Raw genomic sequence first — 19113 nt, 5'->3', positions numbered from 1 at the left:
GATATTATACTGCTGGATTAATTGATTAAAAGATTTTAAACTGTCACCATTAGAAAGGTCTCCTAATGTAATTATACCTTTCCCTTGCCATTCCCTCCAGAAAAAAGGGGACATATCAATACACAATTTTGGATTTATCCAAATACTTGAGACTTCATTCAAATTGGAATTAAATTTAAATAATCTGTCTAATTTATTCCAGAATAAATGCATATGGAATGTAATTGGGTGAGATCTTGCCTCAGGAGGTAACTTGATAGACAAACATTGTAATGGAGGGAAAGAAGGAAGAGCAGAACCCTCAATATGATACCAAGGAGGTGCTCGCTCCTGAGGGAGGGACCAATGTGCTAAATGTTTAAGAGTCGACCATGATAAAGATTGCTCAGATGAGGGTGTAATTCCTAAGAGAGTAACCAAGTCCAATATCCTTACTGACTGTTGTTCCATCTATTTTGGTGATGAAGTCATGTACCTGTGGTGATATGTAATTACACCACTAGGTCACCAGGGGTCATCCCGGTGACCTTGTCTATAAAGCAGTCCAGAGCTACAGTCGAGCCTTCCAGGTTCGTCTTGCAGAGAGACAAGACCTCTTAGTGTACATATTAGTTTATTAAAGCTGTCTTATACTCACACTGCTGGTGTGGTTATTGTCAGTATAGTACCAACAACTCCCCAAGCTGCACCACTTCAACTGGGAGTAAAAGCATGGACATGTCAAAGTCGCAAGAGATCCGAGGGTGAATAATACTTTGCTAGAAACAGGGACATTAAGAATTGAGGTGAAGGAGTGGTTCAGCTTGTCAACAAAGGTTATCTCTCCAATAAATGGAGATTAGAAGGAGGTTTTCCTGACAAGAGATGTATGCATTGCGCCATGTCATGTCCTGAATATGCCTGCTTGAATTAATTTTTTTTTTTGCCATCACTTTTGTTACATCAGGCAGAAATAGTAAATTATAATGGCCAAGTTACCTGTTGGGTAAAATGAAGAAGAAATAACAATTTTAAAATCTTGAATGTGATTGGATAATGAACAACTGAGCATAGATGGTGGTTTTAATGTAATATACCAAAGCACCATATGTGAGTATTTTCAAATACAGTTTGAGCCTGAGGCAAATCAGGAGGTGACCAAAGGTTCAGGCAGAGGTGTGCCTCAAATAAAGAGAGTGGAGAATGTAGTGATAGAGTGCTAGTAATACTCCTGACTCCCAAGACAAATAGCGCCTTGGGAAGACTGCACAAAAGAGTCTGGAAAAACAACCAACTGAAAAACCTCACAAAGATTAGCGTATACAGAGCCGTTGTCATACCCACACTCCTGTTCAGCTCCGAATCATGGGTCCTTTACCGGCATCAACTACGGCTCCTAGAACGCTTCCACCAGCGTTGTCTCCGCTCCATCCTCAACATTCATTGGAGCGACTTCATCTCCAACATCGAAGTACTCGAGATGGCAGAGGCCGACAGCATCGAATCCACGCTGCTGAAGATCAAACTGTGCTGGGTAGGTCATGTCTCCAGAATGGAGGACCATCATCTTCCCAAGATTGTGTTATATGGCGAGCTCTCCACTGGCCACCAAGACAGAGGTGCACCAAAGAAGAGGTACAAGGACTGCCTAAAGAAAGCTTTTGGTGCCTGCCACATTGACCACCGCCAGTGGGCTGATATTGGCTCAAACCGTGCATCTTGGCGCCTCACAGTTCGGCGGGCAGCAACCTCCTTTGAAGAAGACCGCAGAGCCCACCTCACTGTCAAAAGATAAAGGAGGAAAAACTCAACATCCAACTTGACCAACCAACCAATTTTCCCTTGCAACCACTGCAACCGTGTCTGCCTGTCCCACATCGGACTTGTCAGCCACAAACGAGCCTGCAGCTGACGTGGACTTTACCCCTCCATAAATCTTCGTCCACGAAGCCAAGCCAAAGAAAGAATACTCCTGACCACTAGAGGGAGACCGAGACTAATTTGTTGCAGGTCAGGAAATCAAGATGGATGTCTCCACATGGTCATGAGTTCTGTAGCTAATATAATTGCTTTAAAAGAACCCAATTTTCATGATAACAATAAAAGAAACATCACAAAGAGGAGATAGAAAGATGATGAAGTTTTAAGAAGGAATTCATTAGCTTTGTACCTAAACACAAATATAGGCTGAAGATTGGACACATGGCTAAATATTTATTTAACGGTCACGGTCTTGGTGGTCGAGAGGACCTAATTCCAAAGCTCAGCACAAAGTCAAACTGAATACTAAGGTTACAAAGTGTTTGATTCAGCCACAGATATTGGATCGAACAGAGGTTTGAGTCAATGTCCAGACAATAGATTTATGGCAGGGGCAATAAACAATGGGTTCTCTGATAATGTGCTGAAGCCGGGATGGAACTTTCTACGACAACCTTTCATCTAAAAGCAGTGCCAGACTGACATAAATATTAGACTAGATTGGTTTAATGGGATTCTTGGACAGGCATAGAGACAATGAGACAAATGGGCTAATTCTCCAGCCTAATATTCCCATTATCTCATCCAATTGTATTTCAATAGTGCCCTGACATTTATTTTTTGCTTCATTGAATTAATGCACTGATCAAGAGAAACACATCATCTTTGCCACATTTTGATAAAACTGAAAAACTGCTGTATTCTGATCAGAGCCTTGTAAAGACATGGTAATGTGTTTTGTTAGCTTTGTTCCACTATATTTCCAAGCATTCTATTATGGTTCTAAATCAAACTGTCTTTTTTAGTACTTTTTTTTTTTAAAAGATTTTTGTGCTAATTCAGTTCTATTCATTATGTATTTATGCTCCACAATTTCTCAATTTCTGAAGTCTAGCTTACAATTTATTAATGGTATAATTCATTCGCTGACTTTAACATACAGCACGGTAACAGGCCCTTTCAGCCTATAAGCCTGTGCCAACCAATTTCACCCAATTGACCTTCAACCCCCGATACATTTTGAATGGTGGGAGGAAACCAGAGAACCCAGAGAAATCCCACACATACTGTAAGGTGAAACATCATGAGATGGGAATGTGTAAGGAGTTACCCTGTACAGGGCTGTAACAAGATGTGAATGCATCCTTGTACTTACAAGATAAGAGAGACATTGATGGATTGAGAGGCAGGAAGCTAGCAGGGAAAGGATAGCAACAGTTTTAGTCATTGGACAAGTAATGATATGATGATGTTCTAAGCACGTATCCAAGGGTATAAAAAATCACCATTTTGCTGATAACGGCAGAATGCATTCTCCGACTAACATGGTTAGTTGCAAGTGTTACAATCCGGTAATAAAGAACAAAGAACCCTGATTTCGACTCAGTCTGGTGTTTGTCTCACTCATTCATGAACAAAGCAGACCTAACAATACACAAGGAGAACATACAAATTCTACAGACAGTGCGGGATTCAAACTCTGGCCCTGTTCACTGGGGCTGTAACAGCGTTGCACTAACTGCTACTTTAACTGTGCTGCCCATGTATTGCTGACTTGTTACCTAGTCCTTTGCAATTTTTAAGCTGCGTTTCATTCTCAATTCTTTCTGTACCTTTGCATCCTCACCAACTACATAGTTACTTTTCTTCATCAAACGCATTAACATAGATTAAAGCCTGTCAGTGTGTGTGCTCTAATTCTTCCAGCTCTGCATTTAGCCTGCCCCCCAAGCTTCCTTGATGGGCAAATGTGTACGACTGGATTCAATTTCAAGAACAAAGTGAAGCAAAGGAAAACTGCACTCATTGCTGGTTCCAAAAGCTTGCGTTCTGTTTTCCATGTTCTGCCTGCATGCATGATTTTGACCAAACACACACATCTATCTGTGAATTTCGATCATCTAAGCAAGGCTACAATGATCACACTTCACCCCACCAACCAAGAAACCACCTCCAACCCCCACTGATCTGCCACCTTAGCACTTTCAACAACAATCCATACAAATCTCAGGTTTCAGTTCTCAAAATAAAGAGATTTTTTTTCAGTGAAAACCAAGGTTTTCTTTTTCTTTGAATGGAACACAAAGACCAGGAATAGAACATCTCAACGTTAGTGTAGCGGGTAACACCAAGCTGTAACATTCCAGGATCCTGGATTCAAATCCGGCAGTGTCTACAAGGATCTTATACGTTATCCCCGTGTCTGCGTGGTATTCCTCTGGATGCTCCGTTTTCCTCCCAGCCTCCCAAGAACAAACAGGATTTGTAGGTTAATTGGTTCATTTGGGTGGCAAGAGCTTGTGAGCTGAAGGGCTTATTACTGGGCTGTATCCCTAAATTTAAATTTTAAAAAGTAAACATTTTCAATTTTTTTTTAAATCATCCATTGCCGCTCCCAAACCTCAGCCAGGATTTGGATGCTTCATCCTCTATCCTGACCAGAGGCGTAATCTTTTATTCTCACTCACCATAACAATCAAACTCCTGACCATAGCATAGACTATTCTCCATCACGCTCACAAACCATATAACACACATAATGCTTATATTATTTAGGTATATTATTATTATTAAATATATTTAAGACACAAAATGCTGGACACACTCTGCTGGTCAAACAGTGTCCTTTATGTAGCAAAGGTAGAAATGCGTAACCAATGTTTCAGGCTTGAGCCCTTCATCAAAGTCCGAGAGAATACTGGCAGACATCCGAACAAAAAGGTAGGAAGGGGAGTGGGTGGCACAAAGGTAGGAGATGATGAGAGGAGGAGGGGAGGAAAGGAGGAAGGGAAAGAAAATCCAAGCAAATTTAACAGAAAGCAGATAAATCAATGTTTATGCCATTTGGCTGCAGAGTGTCCAGACAGAAAATAAGGTGCTGTTCCTCCAACCTGCTGGTGGTCAGGGCAGGATGGCGCAGAAGGCCATGGACGCACAGGCATGAGAGTCTGGGAGTGTGATTTAGGCCATACACGGACAGACATGCGAGTCTGGGAGTGTGATTTCGGCCATGCACGGACAGACATGCGAGTCTGGGAGTGTGATTTAGGCCATGCACGGACAGACATGCGAGTCTGGGACTGTGATTTACGCCATGCACGGACAGACATGCGAGTCTGGGAGTGTGATTTAGGCCATGCACGGACAGACATGCGAGTCTGGGAGTGTGATTTAGGCCATGCACGGACAGACATGAAAGTCTGGGAGTGTGATTTAGGCCCTGCACAGACAGACATGCGCGTCTGGGAGTGTGATTTAGGCCATACATGGACAGACGTGCGAGTCTGGGAGTGTGATTTAGGCCACGCATGGACAGACGTGCGAGTCTGGGAGTGTGATTTAGGCCATGCATGGACAGACATGCGAGTCTGGGAGTGTGATTTAGGCCATGCATGGACAGACATGTGAGTCTGGGAGTGTGATTTAGAATTGAAACGGTTCACTACTGGGATGTCACTGTGCTTGCGGACAGAGAGGAGATGCTCAGCAAAGTGATCTCTCAGTCTGTGAACCGGTCTCTCCGATGTAGAGAATGCCACAAAGGGAACACCGTATGCAGTAAATGAGTCCTGCAAGATATACAAGCAAATTGTTATTTTATTTGAAAGGCCTGTTTGGGGCACCAGATGATGGTGAGGGATGAGGTGTGGGCAGTCACAAAAGAATGTGCGGGGTGGAGTGAAAATAGATGGGAAGTGATGAGTGTATACAGAAGGCCCGAGAAGGAAAAGTGTGTCTGGTGGTGGGATCCTGTAGTAAATGCCAGAAATTCCAGCAGGTAATGTGTTGGTTGTGGAGGCTAGGAGGGTGGAGGTGAGGATGAGGGGGATTCTATGTTTGTTATGTCTGGGGGCAGAGGGGGCCAGGGTAGATGAGCAGGAAGTGGAGGAGACACAGGTGAGTGCTGAGATTATGGTGAAGGGGAAGCCACGTTTGTGGAAAAAGGCACAGAAGATCTGGACTGGAAAGACTCATCTTGGGAACAGATGCAGCAGAAATGGAGAAATTGAGAGAGGGGATAGAATCCTTGCAGGTGACAGGTGTGAGGAAGTGTAGTCCAGGTAGTTGTGGCAGTTAGAGGGTTTGTAGTATATGTCGGTGGAAAGCTCGTCTCCCAAGATGAAGACAGAGAGGTCCAGGAAGGGGTGAGCATTATAGGAGATGGACCAGGAGAGTTTGAGATCAGGGTAGAAGTTAGACGCAAAGTGGATGAATGTGACAAGCTCACTGCAGATGCAGGAGGCGGCCCCAATGTAGTCGTTGATATACCAGAGGAAGAGATGTGGGATCTTGCCTGTGTAGACTTGTAGCATGAATTTCTCCACAAAGCCCACAAACAGACAAGCATATCTGGGACCCATGCGGGTACCCATAGCTACTCCTTTAATTTGAGAGACGAGTTAAAGCAGACATTGTTTAGAGCAAGGATAAGCTCTGGCAGGCAGAGGAGGGTGGTGGTAGAAGTTGATTGGTCAGGTCTCTGGTTCAGAAAAAAGCAAAGTGCTTTCAGTCCTTCTGTTTGGGGGATAAAAGTATAAAGGGATTGGACATCCATCATGAAGATGAGGGAGTCCAGTTCAGGGAACCTGAAGTCATTGAGGAGATGGGCATGTGAGGTGTCACAGATGTAGGTGGGGACAGATTGGACCGGGGAGAAAAGATAGAGTCACGGTAAGATGAAACTAGTTTGGAGAGGCAAGAGCAGGCAGAAACAGTTTGTGCATCTTGGGGAGAGAATGAGGTTAGTGGCCGTCGGGGGAGTTGACCAAAGGTGACGAGGTTAGAGATGGTGTTGGAGATAGTGGTTTGATGTGTCGTAGGAGAACATGGTTATAGGAATAAAATGTGCAACTAAAGTTTGCAGCAGGATTCATGATAGAAAAGGATTTTGCCCTTCTAACAGCAGTCCAACATTTCTGAGCAAACATATTTATTTGACTAAAACCAACAAATGAGACATAACAGATGATGATTCCTCATTGAAAATAAATGCTAGAACTTTCACTTGGTAAGCTTATAATAAATATATTTAAGACACTAAAATAAAGTAGTAAATAATTCTCTCAGGAGGAACTCAACCGGTCATGTTTCTAACTATAATAACAGTGCCTGTAGATTTTTGTGTTTCACTCCAAATAATTATCTGCTAAGCTGAAATAGAGGGAATACTTGCAAAATTGTTCAGGGAACCTTTTGTTATGATTGCAGAAATAACCCCAAAGTGTAATTTTGCAATCATGCTGTTATTGATGAGTGACATTTCGGTTAAGGTAAAGAATACTGCATCCTCAACGAATGTAAATAAATAATTAAAGCAGATCATTTATAGGGAGATGCTGCCTTTTGGATTTTCTTTTTTTTGGGAATCAGTCAAGCGAAAAGCATCAAAGACAGGATGGCTCGCAATGACTCCCTGCACCATGTGGTGATACAACCACCAGCCTACTGCAGAGGGCGATTTCTGTACCTGCAGGAAGACCACCTAAGTGCTGACTCCACCTGGCCGGCTGTCAATCAGCCGACCCGAATATAGACCTGAGCCGGCCCCTCCTGAGTCAGTCACATGGGAGCCATCGAAGCATGAACTGGTGTTCAGACTTTTACCTGAATAAAGCCTGTTGCACAGTCTTTTGAGTTTTGAGCTTGCTTCCTGCTACCTCAGCGCACCACTCACTGCTGTCAGACCATTTAGAAATTAACGTTTCTAAATGAAATTCCAAAAACATCATGCTTCTAAAACCATTAAACTTTCAGACAAAAATTATGAATTTTCCCAGCGTCAAGGATCAATAATTGAAATAATAAAGAAAAACAGGCAATAGGTTGCATCAGTCTAGGCTGGGAGAGTAGTGGTTAAGTTAGAACTCTGGATGCAATGTTGATGGAAAGTCGCTGAGTTTCACATTAGTGCAGTCCCTTTGGAGAGATCAACTTGCAGGCTCAAAAACAGTGAACAAGTGTATTAGAACATTTAATATCCTTTTTTTTGTAAAGGACTGTGAAATCCAAACACATGACCTTGACTTTGAATCAGCAAGGAGCAGAAATAACATGACTGTGCAGTATTAAGTTGCTCTGTCAGGCGAGTCGATAGAACATTGCCTTATTTGATAGACTAAATATTAAATCAATTTTTAAAGGTTTCCAATAAAAGGAAAGTTATTTCAATAACAGCTTACCCTCTCTACCCCTCTCGTCCCACTCCATGAAATTGACTTTGGCTTTAGAATGATTCGAAAGACATCATCTGCTACCTGCTAGGTCATAAACACAGACCGTTCTTCAGCATGAGCTGAGATCACATCATATTTTCTTATCAGATGAACGGGGGCCATTTTGTCCCATTCAATCTATGTTGGCTCATTTAACAATTGCAGTGCCCACTACATTCCTCTGTTACCTCTTCTCCTTGCATTCCAATCATGATTCAACATTAAGAGCAGTGGCTCATCAATGCTACACTTTCTTGGAATAAAGGAAGAAATCAGAGCACCTGGAGGAAATTCAGTCACAAGGAAGCCATGCAAACCCCATGGTAACAGAGGTCAGGATTGAATCCAAGTTACTGCAGCTGAGGCAGCACCTCTGCTGGTTGCACCATTGTGTTGCCACACAGTGAGATGTGGAAGAGAATATGATTGTGTCCTTACAAAAGATCCTTGCAATTCAACCTATAAGGATTTGGAGTGGACACCAGTTTGATTATTGGATTTTCCATTTTGATTTCAAATTTCCATCATTTGCACTTTTTTAAAAAAAAAATAAGTTTTGATTACCAGATGGCTTACAAAGCTAAAGCAAATGTTAAACAATTGAGCCTTAGGAGGGATGAAAACAAAACAATGATGAATCACTGATAAAGAGATGGCTAGCGTAGTGGTTCGCACAACCCTGCGACCCGTGTTCAGATCCAGCACTTTCTGTGAGGAATGTTCAAGTTCTCCCCGTGTCTGCGTGGGTTTCTTCCAGGCAATCCAATTTTATCCCTTCAAAACATAACGGACTTGTCAGTTAATTGGGCAGCACAGGCTCGTGGGATGAAAAGATCTGTTACTGTGCTGTATGTCTTAAAGAAAACAATGAAAGGCTATTCATCAGAAATATTGATTCCACTTTCTCTCCACCAATGTGTCTGGCCTATTAGGTATCTCCAGTATTTTGTGTTTTTATTTTGCATAATAAAGAAGGAAATTTAGAAGTGATTATGTAAGAAACCTGTGACACAAAAATAATAAATGGTAATTTGCATCCTTTACAAGACGCCCCCAAGCTGAAGCTGACCATCTGCTTCTCAGCAGATTGTACTCAAACCTGGAAATGATTATTTCATCAATGAAAATACATTGACATACAAGCCTGCCGAGGCAATGCAATGTTGGATGCAAAAAGGTTTTCAACACAAAAATGCATTCAAATCATTACTTCTTGAAAACAATTGAAAATCGTCTTCCCAATAATTCATTATTATGGACGGAAACAAGCAAAGCCAACCACCAGAAATAAAATGCACAAAGTGTGCACGTTTTTTTGATCACCAAGAATTCTTGAGGCACATCCAGATATTATAACCAAGATTAAGTTAGAAGATAGGAAACAAGAAATCAGAATGAGAATGTATGGTTATAAAAAAAAGTCACAAAATTTGTGGCAGCATTACAGGTGCAAATATTGCTAAGTGAGGTTATGTCTATGGTTCATTGCCCATTCAGAAATTTGATGGCCAAGTGGAAGAAACTGTTTTTGTACCATTGGGTGTTTTTATTCAGCTTCTGTACCTCCTTCCTGATGGTAACAGTGTGAAGAGGGCATGGCCTGGATGGTGAGAGTCCTTGAGGATAGAGTCTGCTCTCTTAAGACAATGGCTTCTTATAAATATCCTAAACGGTGTAAATCCCATGATAAAGTTGGCCTAGTTCACAACTCTCTTTTCTTGTCCTGTGCATTTGCACCTCCATTCCAGGCAATAAGGTAATCAGTCAAAACACTCTCCACAGTATACCTGTGCAAATTTACAAGAGTCTTTGGTGATGTAACAATTCTCTTCACAAAGAATACCCTAGGATAAATTTTCAGCAAATCATTCTCAAGTTTAAGGAATATTCCCAAGCACAGAATAATTGGCCAGTATTCAAAAAATCTTAGAACATGACAACACAGAAACAGGCCCTTTGGTCCATCTAGCCAATGCCGAACTATTTATTCCTCCTAGTGTTAGGTCTGCTTTGTTCATGAATGAGTGAGACAAACACCAGGCTGAGTCGAAATCAGGGTTCTTTGTTCTTTATTACCGGATTGTAACACTTGCAACTAACAATGTTAGCCGGAGAATGCATTCTGCCGTTATCAGCAAAATGGTGATTTTTTATACCCTTGGATACATGCTTAGAACATCATCATATCATTACTTGTCCAATGACTAAAACTGTTGCTATCCTTTCCCTGCTAGCTTCCTGCCTCTCAATCCATCAATGTCTCTCTTATCTTGTAAGTACAAGGATGCATTCTGTTACTCCTTAGTACTGGGTGACTCCTTCTCCGGTCCCATCTCATGATGTTTTACCTAACAGGAGTACAAGGACACCTCCCCTTCTTGTTACTGCCCTGTACAGGGTAACTCCCTACACATTCCCATCTCATGATGTTTTACCTTACACTAGTTCCACTGTCTTCACCCAGACCATACCTCTCCCATCCATGTATCTATACAATCTTCTCTTCCATGATGAAATCAAACCCCCGCATCCACCTCCTCTGTTGGCTTCTTGTTCCACACTCTCACCACTTTCTGAGTGAAGAAATTCCCCTAATGTTCACCTTACAAATTTCACCACACACTTTGTTCCATTGTCAACACTGACATCAAGCTGATTCAAGCATATAAAGGAAGAACTTTGACAATTAAATGTGATATCCCACCAGCTTCTATGCATTGGAACAAAGAATACAAGATGCACTCAGAAGAGTTGGAAAGAGACCTAGAAGTGATTTTACATTCCACAGTTCTCATCAGCCTGCAGCAGCATTCAATAGAGTGAAATGAATGCAAAGCAGCAATGGGCTACAATTTTGCTGTTGAGACATCAACCATCTCACCCCTGAGAACACGCTGTCCTCCACTCTTTCTGCACTAATTTCAAACACACAATCAAACCTGCAGGTGGTCATGTGGTCTGGTCCACTGATCTCTACCTTGCCGAGGCCAGACAACAGCTCTTAGGCACTTTCTCTCACATTCGACTTGAACAGGACCCAACTAAGAAACATCAAGTCATCATTACTGACTCATCACTTCAGATCATCTCCCTCACATGGCCTCCAATCTCATTGTTTTTCAACCCTGCACTCCTATATCTGCGATACCTCACTTGCCCTCCATCACTTCAACAACTTCCAGTTCCCCAAACTCGACCACCTCATTTTCACGATGGATGAGCTTCCCCCAAAATAAAAGTCTCAAAACCTTTCTTTTCTTTCTCAATAAAGAATCCAACCAGTCTTCTTCCACCATCACCCTCCTCCTCCTGGCAGAACGTGTTCTCAACTTCAATAAATTCTCCTTTGCCTCATCCCACTTTCTCAAATATGTGTCCCAGCTATGCCTGCCTCTTTTTGATGGCTATGTGGAGCAATCCATTTGAAAAGCCTACACTGAAAAGCCTCCGCAACATTTTCTCTGCCACATCGATTATTATATTGGTGTCACCACCTGCAAACATGATGAGTATGTCAACTTGATCTACTTTGTTTCTTACTTCCACCGCGACCTCAAATTCACTTAATCCACACATGTCAAACTCTGGCCCGCGGGCCAAATTTGGCCCGCGATATAATTATATTTGGCCCGCAAGATCATATCAAAAATGTATTAGAGGTGGCCCGCTGGCTGCCACACCAGTATAGCGCTTGCACAGTAACTGCTGTGTCCCAGGGTGAGAGAGAGAGAGAAAAATCCTGGTCCTTGAAAAGTAGTGGTGGGTGGTTTTATAAACAAGCTGTCGTGTCCCCCCGCCCACCCCCCCCCCACCGCAGCGCAGCCTGGCCAGTGTCAGGGGAAGCCAAGGCCGCTTCCCAGCACCTGGAACCGCAGTGGCACAGCGTTTCTTGGAGCTGCAGATGGAGTCGGGACGCCAGAGGGAAGATTGGGGCTCCCCGCCGGGCGACGGGGGCACCGGCCGCCAGCCGCCCTGCGCCTTCCCACCGGACCAGCGGCGGGTGCCCGGAGTACACGTGGAGAGCGAGGCTGGTCGGGCAGGTAGGGTGGAACGCCCCGCCAATCTCGGGAGTGGCGTGGGCTGGATCAGGATTAGCCGCGCTCACCTGCTCCTCCACCGCTGACTGGGATCCCAGCGCGGTCCTGAGCGCGGAGACTGCCCTGGAAAGGTCCTGGGACACCGGCACAGAAAGAAGAGCAGGGTCCGTAGAACATTACAGATCAGAAACAGGCCCTTCGGCCCTTTGACTCTACCTCGTGAAAACCCAACACTGGAGAAACTCAGCGGGTTAAACTGTATCCTTTATCCAGCAGAGAGGTACCTAACAATGTTTGGCCCTTGATTCCCCCTCATCAATGTATGAGCGAAAGTCTGTGGTTCTCGTAAAAACACCAGAAGGGAGAAACTCAGCAAGTCAAGGGGGGTCTGGGAGAAACTCAGCAGGTCAAGGGAGGTCCAGGAGAAACTCAGCAGGTCAAGGAGGGTCCGGGAGAAACTCAGCAGGTCAAGGGGGGTCTGGCAGAAACTCAGCAGGTCAAGGGGGGTCCGGGAGAAACTCAGCAGGTCAAGGGGGGTCCGGCAGAAACTCAGGAGGGGCCTGACCTCGCCAGGACCATTGCCCACTCCCCCTCCCTGCCGCAAGCCGACCCGCGACTCACGGTGACGGGGCCGCTGATCCGCTGAGATGCTGCCCTGCAACGAGAGCCGATGCCCCCGCACTGTCGTTGTCCAACCTGATCGCCCGCAAACCCCGCCCTCCCGCACACAGGCCTGAGTAAGTATTATGAACTTTAATCTCAGGATAAAACGATCTTCCAATAGTTTCATGTCACAGTGATAAATATATTCCTGGTTAAAAATGGTCCTGCACCTCGATACAAGCTCATTAGGCATAAAACTTGAAAAGTGTGTAAATCAAAGGATATCTGTACCAATGGAAAAAGGGCATGGCAAATAACCCTGCTAGAGTTCATGCCCACAATCAGTCACACATTTGATTGTTTCAGGAATCATGTTATTCTCCCACATTCTCAATAGCCCTCAGATTTTACTATTCGACAGCACACTAGCAACATTTGACAAATCCTCTATAGAGAAATATTATTTATTGAATATTTTATTTCTCATTTGTTAATGCTTCTGGAAAGAGTTTATCCAAAACTATTATTAAACATTTATTTTAATAAGAAAAAAGTTTAACATTACATATGTTGAAAGAAGAGAAAACATGCAGATGTTGTTGAAAATTTTCAATAAATATTTAGTTCGGCCCTCGACTTAGTCCAAGTTTTTAATTTTGGCCCTTCATGAATTTGAGTTTGACACCCCTGACTTAATCCATCTCTGGCAAAACTCTCCCCTTTCTCGATCCCTGCTTCCATCTTGGGAGACAAACTCTCTACAGACATTTTCAACAAACCCACCAACTCCCAATTATCTCAACTACTTCCCTTCTCACCATGATCCCTGTAAGGATTCTATTTCTTTCTCAGTTTCTTCACCTCTGCTGCATCTCCATTGCAGAACATCCGTGATGCCCTCCTTCAGAAAACATGACTTCCCCCAACTCAGCTCTTAGCGGCATCTCCTCTATTTCACACTCATTTTCCCTGGTCCCCTCTGCCTTGAGACACAAGGACAGGATTTCCCAGGTCCTAACCTACCAACCACCCCACCCCCCCCCCCCAACCCAGCCTCCACATCTAACATATAAAACTCCACAATTTCTGCCAGCTACAACATGACCTCACCACCAGAAACACCTTCACCTCACCTCCCCACTTTCCACAGGGACAGCTCCCTCCAGGACTCCCTCATCCACTTATCCCGCCCCACTAATCGGCCCCTTGGTATCTACACCTGTGAGTCTTTGAAATGCTACATTTATGTCCAAAACTCCTCCCTTGCAATCAATGTGAAGCAACATTTCACTTGTGAATCTGAAGGGGTCATATACTGCATCTGTTGCTCCCATTGTGACCTCATCTACAGACTGGGAGATTGTTTAGTTGAGCACCTTCGCTCTATCTGCTGTAATGACAAGAATCTCCAGTCTCCAACCATTTTAATTCCACACACCAATCCCACACTGACATGCCTATCCATGGCCTCAAGCACTGCCAAACAAAAGCTGACCAAAATTTGGAGGAACACCTAACATTCCACCTGGACACTCTGCATCCAGTTGGCATTAACATTAACTTCTTCTGTTTCCATTCAACACTCACGAGTTGTTCTCTTTTTCTATTTCTCTGTCTCCTTTTTTCTACTTCCACCATCCCCTCCCCTTCCTCTCCATTGAGAGCTAACCCTTCCCCGTCACTTCCCAGCTTTTTTCTCATCTACTCTCCCACCTATCTCCACCTGTGCTAGCCTGTGCTCCTCCCACTATTCCTTCCTCTATCCTCTCCTCTCCCCTCCACCTATCTTTTTATTCAGGCACCTGCCTGCTTTTCGCTCAGACCTTGACAGTGGGATCAGGACTAAAACGTTGGTTACCCTTTACTTCCTTTCAATGCTATATAACCTGCTGAACTTCTCCAGCACCACACTACAACCCCATCTTCTGCAGACATTCCTGTTTAACTTTGGCTACAATTCTAAGTTGATCATGCAGTAACCATCGTGTGCATTCAACCTGCTTCTAGTCCTTAAGTTTTGGAGACACAATGGAGAAAAGAGTCAATCAGATAGACAATGTGAAAATAAATTTGGATTTAAGGAGAAGTGAGTAAAATGTGGATCATCAGGCACAAATGGAGGTAACAGAGAAGAGGAGGTGGGGAGCAAAGTATGTAATTCGAACCAGAACGAAGAAGAAATGGTATGTTCTGATATGTCGGTGGTCTTCTTGAAACAAAGAGACTGACTTGTGCAGGGAGTGATTAAAGATGTCTGTGAATACAGGTACATTAGCCAGTTGATCAGCACAGGATCTCAGGATATGCCCCAGAGCTCCACCTGGGCCAGTCTCTTTCCACAGGTTCATCGGAAAGGTTGCCCTGAGTTCATCACCAATGACTATGAGGCAACATCACTTGTCATCATGAACTTCCAACATGTGGACATCATCTACCTGTTGGCTCCCAGTTCAACAAGAGAAGAGAACACACCAACTCATTGTGGAGTGTTGCACTGTTGCATTCTGTGTTGTTGGGCTTTGCTTTGTACTTCACAGTAACATGTCTGCCCTGCCTCGTAGTCATTATGTTTCAATGGTATTCTCTTCAAACACAAGCTTGGTGAAGTACTGTTTGTTGGCTACTCTAATGGCCTTTCGGACATTGTACTTGGACTTTTTGTGGAGGGCCTGGTCTCCTGACATGATTGTCTGCAGTCTGGCTTTCAGCAGTCTCCTTCCCAGTTCATTCATGGTTTCCGAGTGGGAAATACCTTTATCATCTTATTGGTTACACTATCTTCTACACACTTACTGATGAAGTGGAGGTTGTTCACCAACTGCATGAACACAAACTTGTCTACTGACTTGAAGCAGCCACATCAGATGTGATCTGTATTTTTGGACCATCCTTGAATAACTTTTACCACCAGTCTCTCCCTCCTTAGCTTCTGCTTATATACAGGTAGGACAGCAGAGCTTGGTGATCTGGCTTTTTGAAGTGCGAATGTGGGATGGAATGGTCGGCCATCTTTATAGATCGGTCCGTATTTGGAGGGGATATCGCCTAGGAACACCAGGTGCTGTAGGTTTCTGTGAGGGGCACTGGACAAAGTGGGAACTCTGTTTGCCTACAGTAAACACAAGTTAAAGACTTTCATGTATGTTACATTCTAAATGTAGGATTGTGACAATAATGGAATCTTTAATTTTGGATTTGATGTACATTGTGAATCAATCATTTTAAATATATTCCAGACCTCAGCAAGATGAAAAACTCGAGCAGCAGCAAATTTGAGAGCCACAGTCATCCATTCTTCCCAAGGACTTTGCACTTTGAGGTTCAGAGTTATTGTCAGAGTACATACATGACATCACATACAACACTGAGATTCTTTTTCCTATGGGCCAGGCAGAATTTCTACTTAGCAGTGCAAAAAACTGTACTCAAGCTACATCGACAAAAGAGACATGTAAACAAAGAATGAAATGCAAACAAACTGACTGCAAAACAGACTCAAAGTAAGAATCATTAAATGAGTCTCTGATCGAGCTTGAGAGGAATGAGAGAGGTTCTGCCAGGTGGGGAAGGGTGGTGGTGGAGGGTGACTGGTGAAGTCTCTTGTTAATAAAGAAACAAATGGCTTTGACACCTTCTGTATGGGGGATGGAGGTGCAAAAGCAGTGGACATCCATAGTGAAAGTGAAGTCGTCAAGTTCACTGAAGAGATTGAAGGCATGTGAGGTAGTGCCAATATAGTGGGGAGGGATAGGCCCAAGGGAGAAAAAAAAGAGTTGAGGTAAAATTATTTAAGTTTGGTGAAATATTAGTTTGTTGAGTCCTTGAAGGGCTCAAACCTAAAACATTGGTTTTGTGTCTTTATTTTTTTATTTTAAACACACAGCTCAATAACAGGCTATTTCAGCCACGAGTCCGTGATGCCCAACTACAATCAATTAAGCTACATCCCAAATACATTTTGAACAGTGGGAGGAAACTGGAGGCCCCTGGGAAAACCCAGGCAGGCACAGGGAGAACGTTCAAATTCTTTACAGATGTACCAAAGAAGAGAATGTACCAACTTCTTGTTATATAAAGTACACTATTTGATGTGTTGTATTTCTCTAGCATTATGCTTTAAATCTGTTGTTTTGGAGTCTGATGGTGGAGAGGTAGCAACTGTCCTGAACCTGTCATACATGTTAACGGAAACCTACCTAATTTTGATATGTAGGATTCAATACAATGAAATCTGCTTTCACCATTCCATTCCCAAACCTCTTCCAGACACCAACTCACTCAATTAAGTAATGCTTTGTAAAATGTTCAATTCCATTTCTCATTGCAGAGAGAACCTAATACCTGAGCAGAATGCATTTACTTTATATCAATACACAGAAATTGCCTATATGCATTAGGAAGTGATGGTCTCCAGCCAGAAAGTACCAAAGGAGTTCTTGGTGCTTTGTATTCACCACTGGCATTTCAACCATCCCAATGTGGATTCGGGAAAATAACGCCGGTAGCGTTTGCTTTTTCTCAGCAAAGTAGGTGAAGACAGAGAACGGCATTGCTTTTTCACAATACTGAAAAGCCCATAAAACACACTCTCAATTAAACCGATCTGGAGTCAACTTGCAAATAAGAATTGTGCAAGGATAACCCTTTCAAATATGAAAGTGCAACTTCAGACAGGAATAATTAATGAGAAAAAAGGAGTGATATTTCAGTGATGCAATACTCCCAAGCAAAGTCAGTGTGTCAGATGTAGGACAGTTCAGCTTTGAACTTGCCTCAAGGTTATATGCACAGAATATTCTAATTACAGAAGAAATTATACACCTTGCCAATATTTCAGACAGCACGCAAGGCAGGAAATGTGTTGCATATTTTTGGTTTCATTGTCAATCGGAAAAGAATCTACGAAACGTCAAAGGAAGGTTATCAAACGGTAATTTTACCTAAAGGTTGATATCCTTGTCTGGAAGGCCCTCCAAATGGGTTACGTCCACTAAAGCTGCTACCATCGACTGCCCCGTACGACATTCTTTTGGTTAAAATGCTTGTCTTAAGAGGACGCCACTGAGAAGAGCTGAAAAAAAGTAAGTCGAGAGATATTAGCATTCACAGTGCCCTTCTTGGAATCATAACATTATTAGTAAGATGTAGATAGCCATTCAGACCACAGATTCTACACCTGTATCCAGAAGGACAACATGGTGCATTCTCCTGCTCTTTGTCCAAAGTCATGTAGACTATTTTGCCACCCAAGTAGTACCCAATTCCCTTTAGAAAACTCTTATTGACTCAGGTTCCTTGCAGTTAGAAAGGGCCTGCGTCATCACCACACTACTTCTTCCATAACAGCCATGAATCTTTTACTCTTTACTTTAAGTCAATAACCAGTGTCCATAAACCATTTGTTCCAACAATACCCACATTTTCTCCAGTCTAACGATATATAAATGAAGCCTGGAATTGTCCAATTCTCAAGCCATCCTTCAGATTCTGCTAGTTAGCCTGCATGCTAACATTCTAACCAAGATTCTGAGCAAGGATTAAGGCACAGAGAACTGCTTTAGGATTTTAGGATAAGATTTAAGGACCAACAACTCCATTTGCATTTGCATAGAGCAACTCACCATATTGCTTATGCTGTGTGTACCCCTCACAAAATCCATCGATAAAGATAGTGATTTCAAAACTCAAATTCACATTAAATTTCAGTTTGTAACATTATGGAGTAAATGGTGATTTGCATTTTTTTTTAAATCAGAAAACTGTACGAAAGTACTGACATTGTAGATTTTTTTTTAAATAGCTGGAAAGGTTTGGTAAAGAACAGTGATAAAAGAAGCTAACCATGCAGGACACCAAAGCTGAACAATTAAAGTTAAAAAGATCTTCCTGTCACCTGTCTATTTAATGAAGGTAAAACAAACTTGAATTAACTGCATTAAACAAATCCATTCAGAGTTAGATGGATAAATAAATGACAACTCTGAAGTACTTTTGATCTTGTCCAGTTGTAAATATTATTCTGTCCCCCACATTAAAAAATGATGTGTTGGGTATTTCTGTGAGGAATAAAGATGAAATAAACATGCCACTCACACAACTGTGACTAGTCATGTTCATAACTCTACAACATCACCACATCACGTTTGATGTTGGAGTTCATAATCTCAATATTGGACACTAATTTTTTTTTTAGAATGTTCTTTTCTGCCAACATCATTCAGCTCCAGATATTCTTAAACATTGGAAAATTACTGTTCACTTCTGAAGTGTGAAAGCATGTTGAAAATAAAGCTGAGATTAGA

The 19113-nt window shown here is 42.7% G+C and overlaps 1 protein-coding gene across 12 annotated transcripts in view; it reads right to left on the bottom strand.

Moving 5' to 3' along the window:
* Positions 1 to 19113, bottom strand: part of tsnare1 (T-SNARE Domain Containing 1) — a 962849-nt gene that overhangs the window by 773996 nt on the left and 169740 nt on the right. For all 12 annotated transcript variants that reach the window (XM_069922261.1, XM_069922260.1, XM_069922262.1 and 9 more), the window contains one exon: positions 17752 to 17882. In XM_069922261.1, the coding sequence (XP_069778362.1) occupies positions 17752 to 17882 (131 nt within the window). The remainder of the gene's footprint in view (positions 1 to 17751; positions 17883 to 19113) is intronic.

The sequence above is a fragment of the Narcine bancroftii genome, chromosome 2 (genome assembly GCF_036971445.1).
Source record: "Narcine bancroftii isolate sNarBan1 chromosome 2, sNarBan1.hap1, whole genome shotgun sequence".
Taxonomy (NCBI): domain Eukaryota; kingdom Metazoa; phylum Chordata; class Chondrichthyes; order Torpediniformes; family Narcinidae; genus Narcine; species Narcine bancroftii.
The sequence above is the reverse complement of the archived record's forward strand: the minus strand, read 5'-3'. Positions and strand labels throughout refer to the sequence as shown.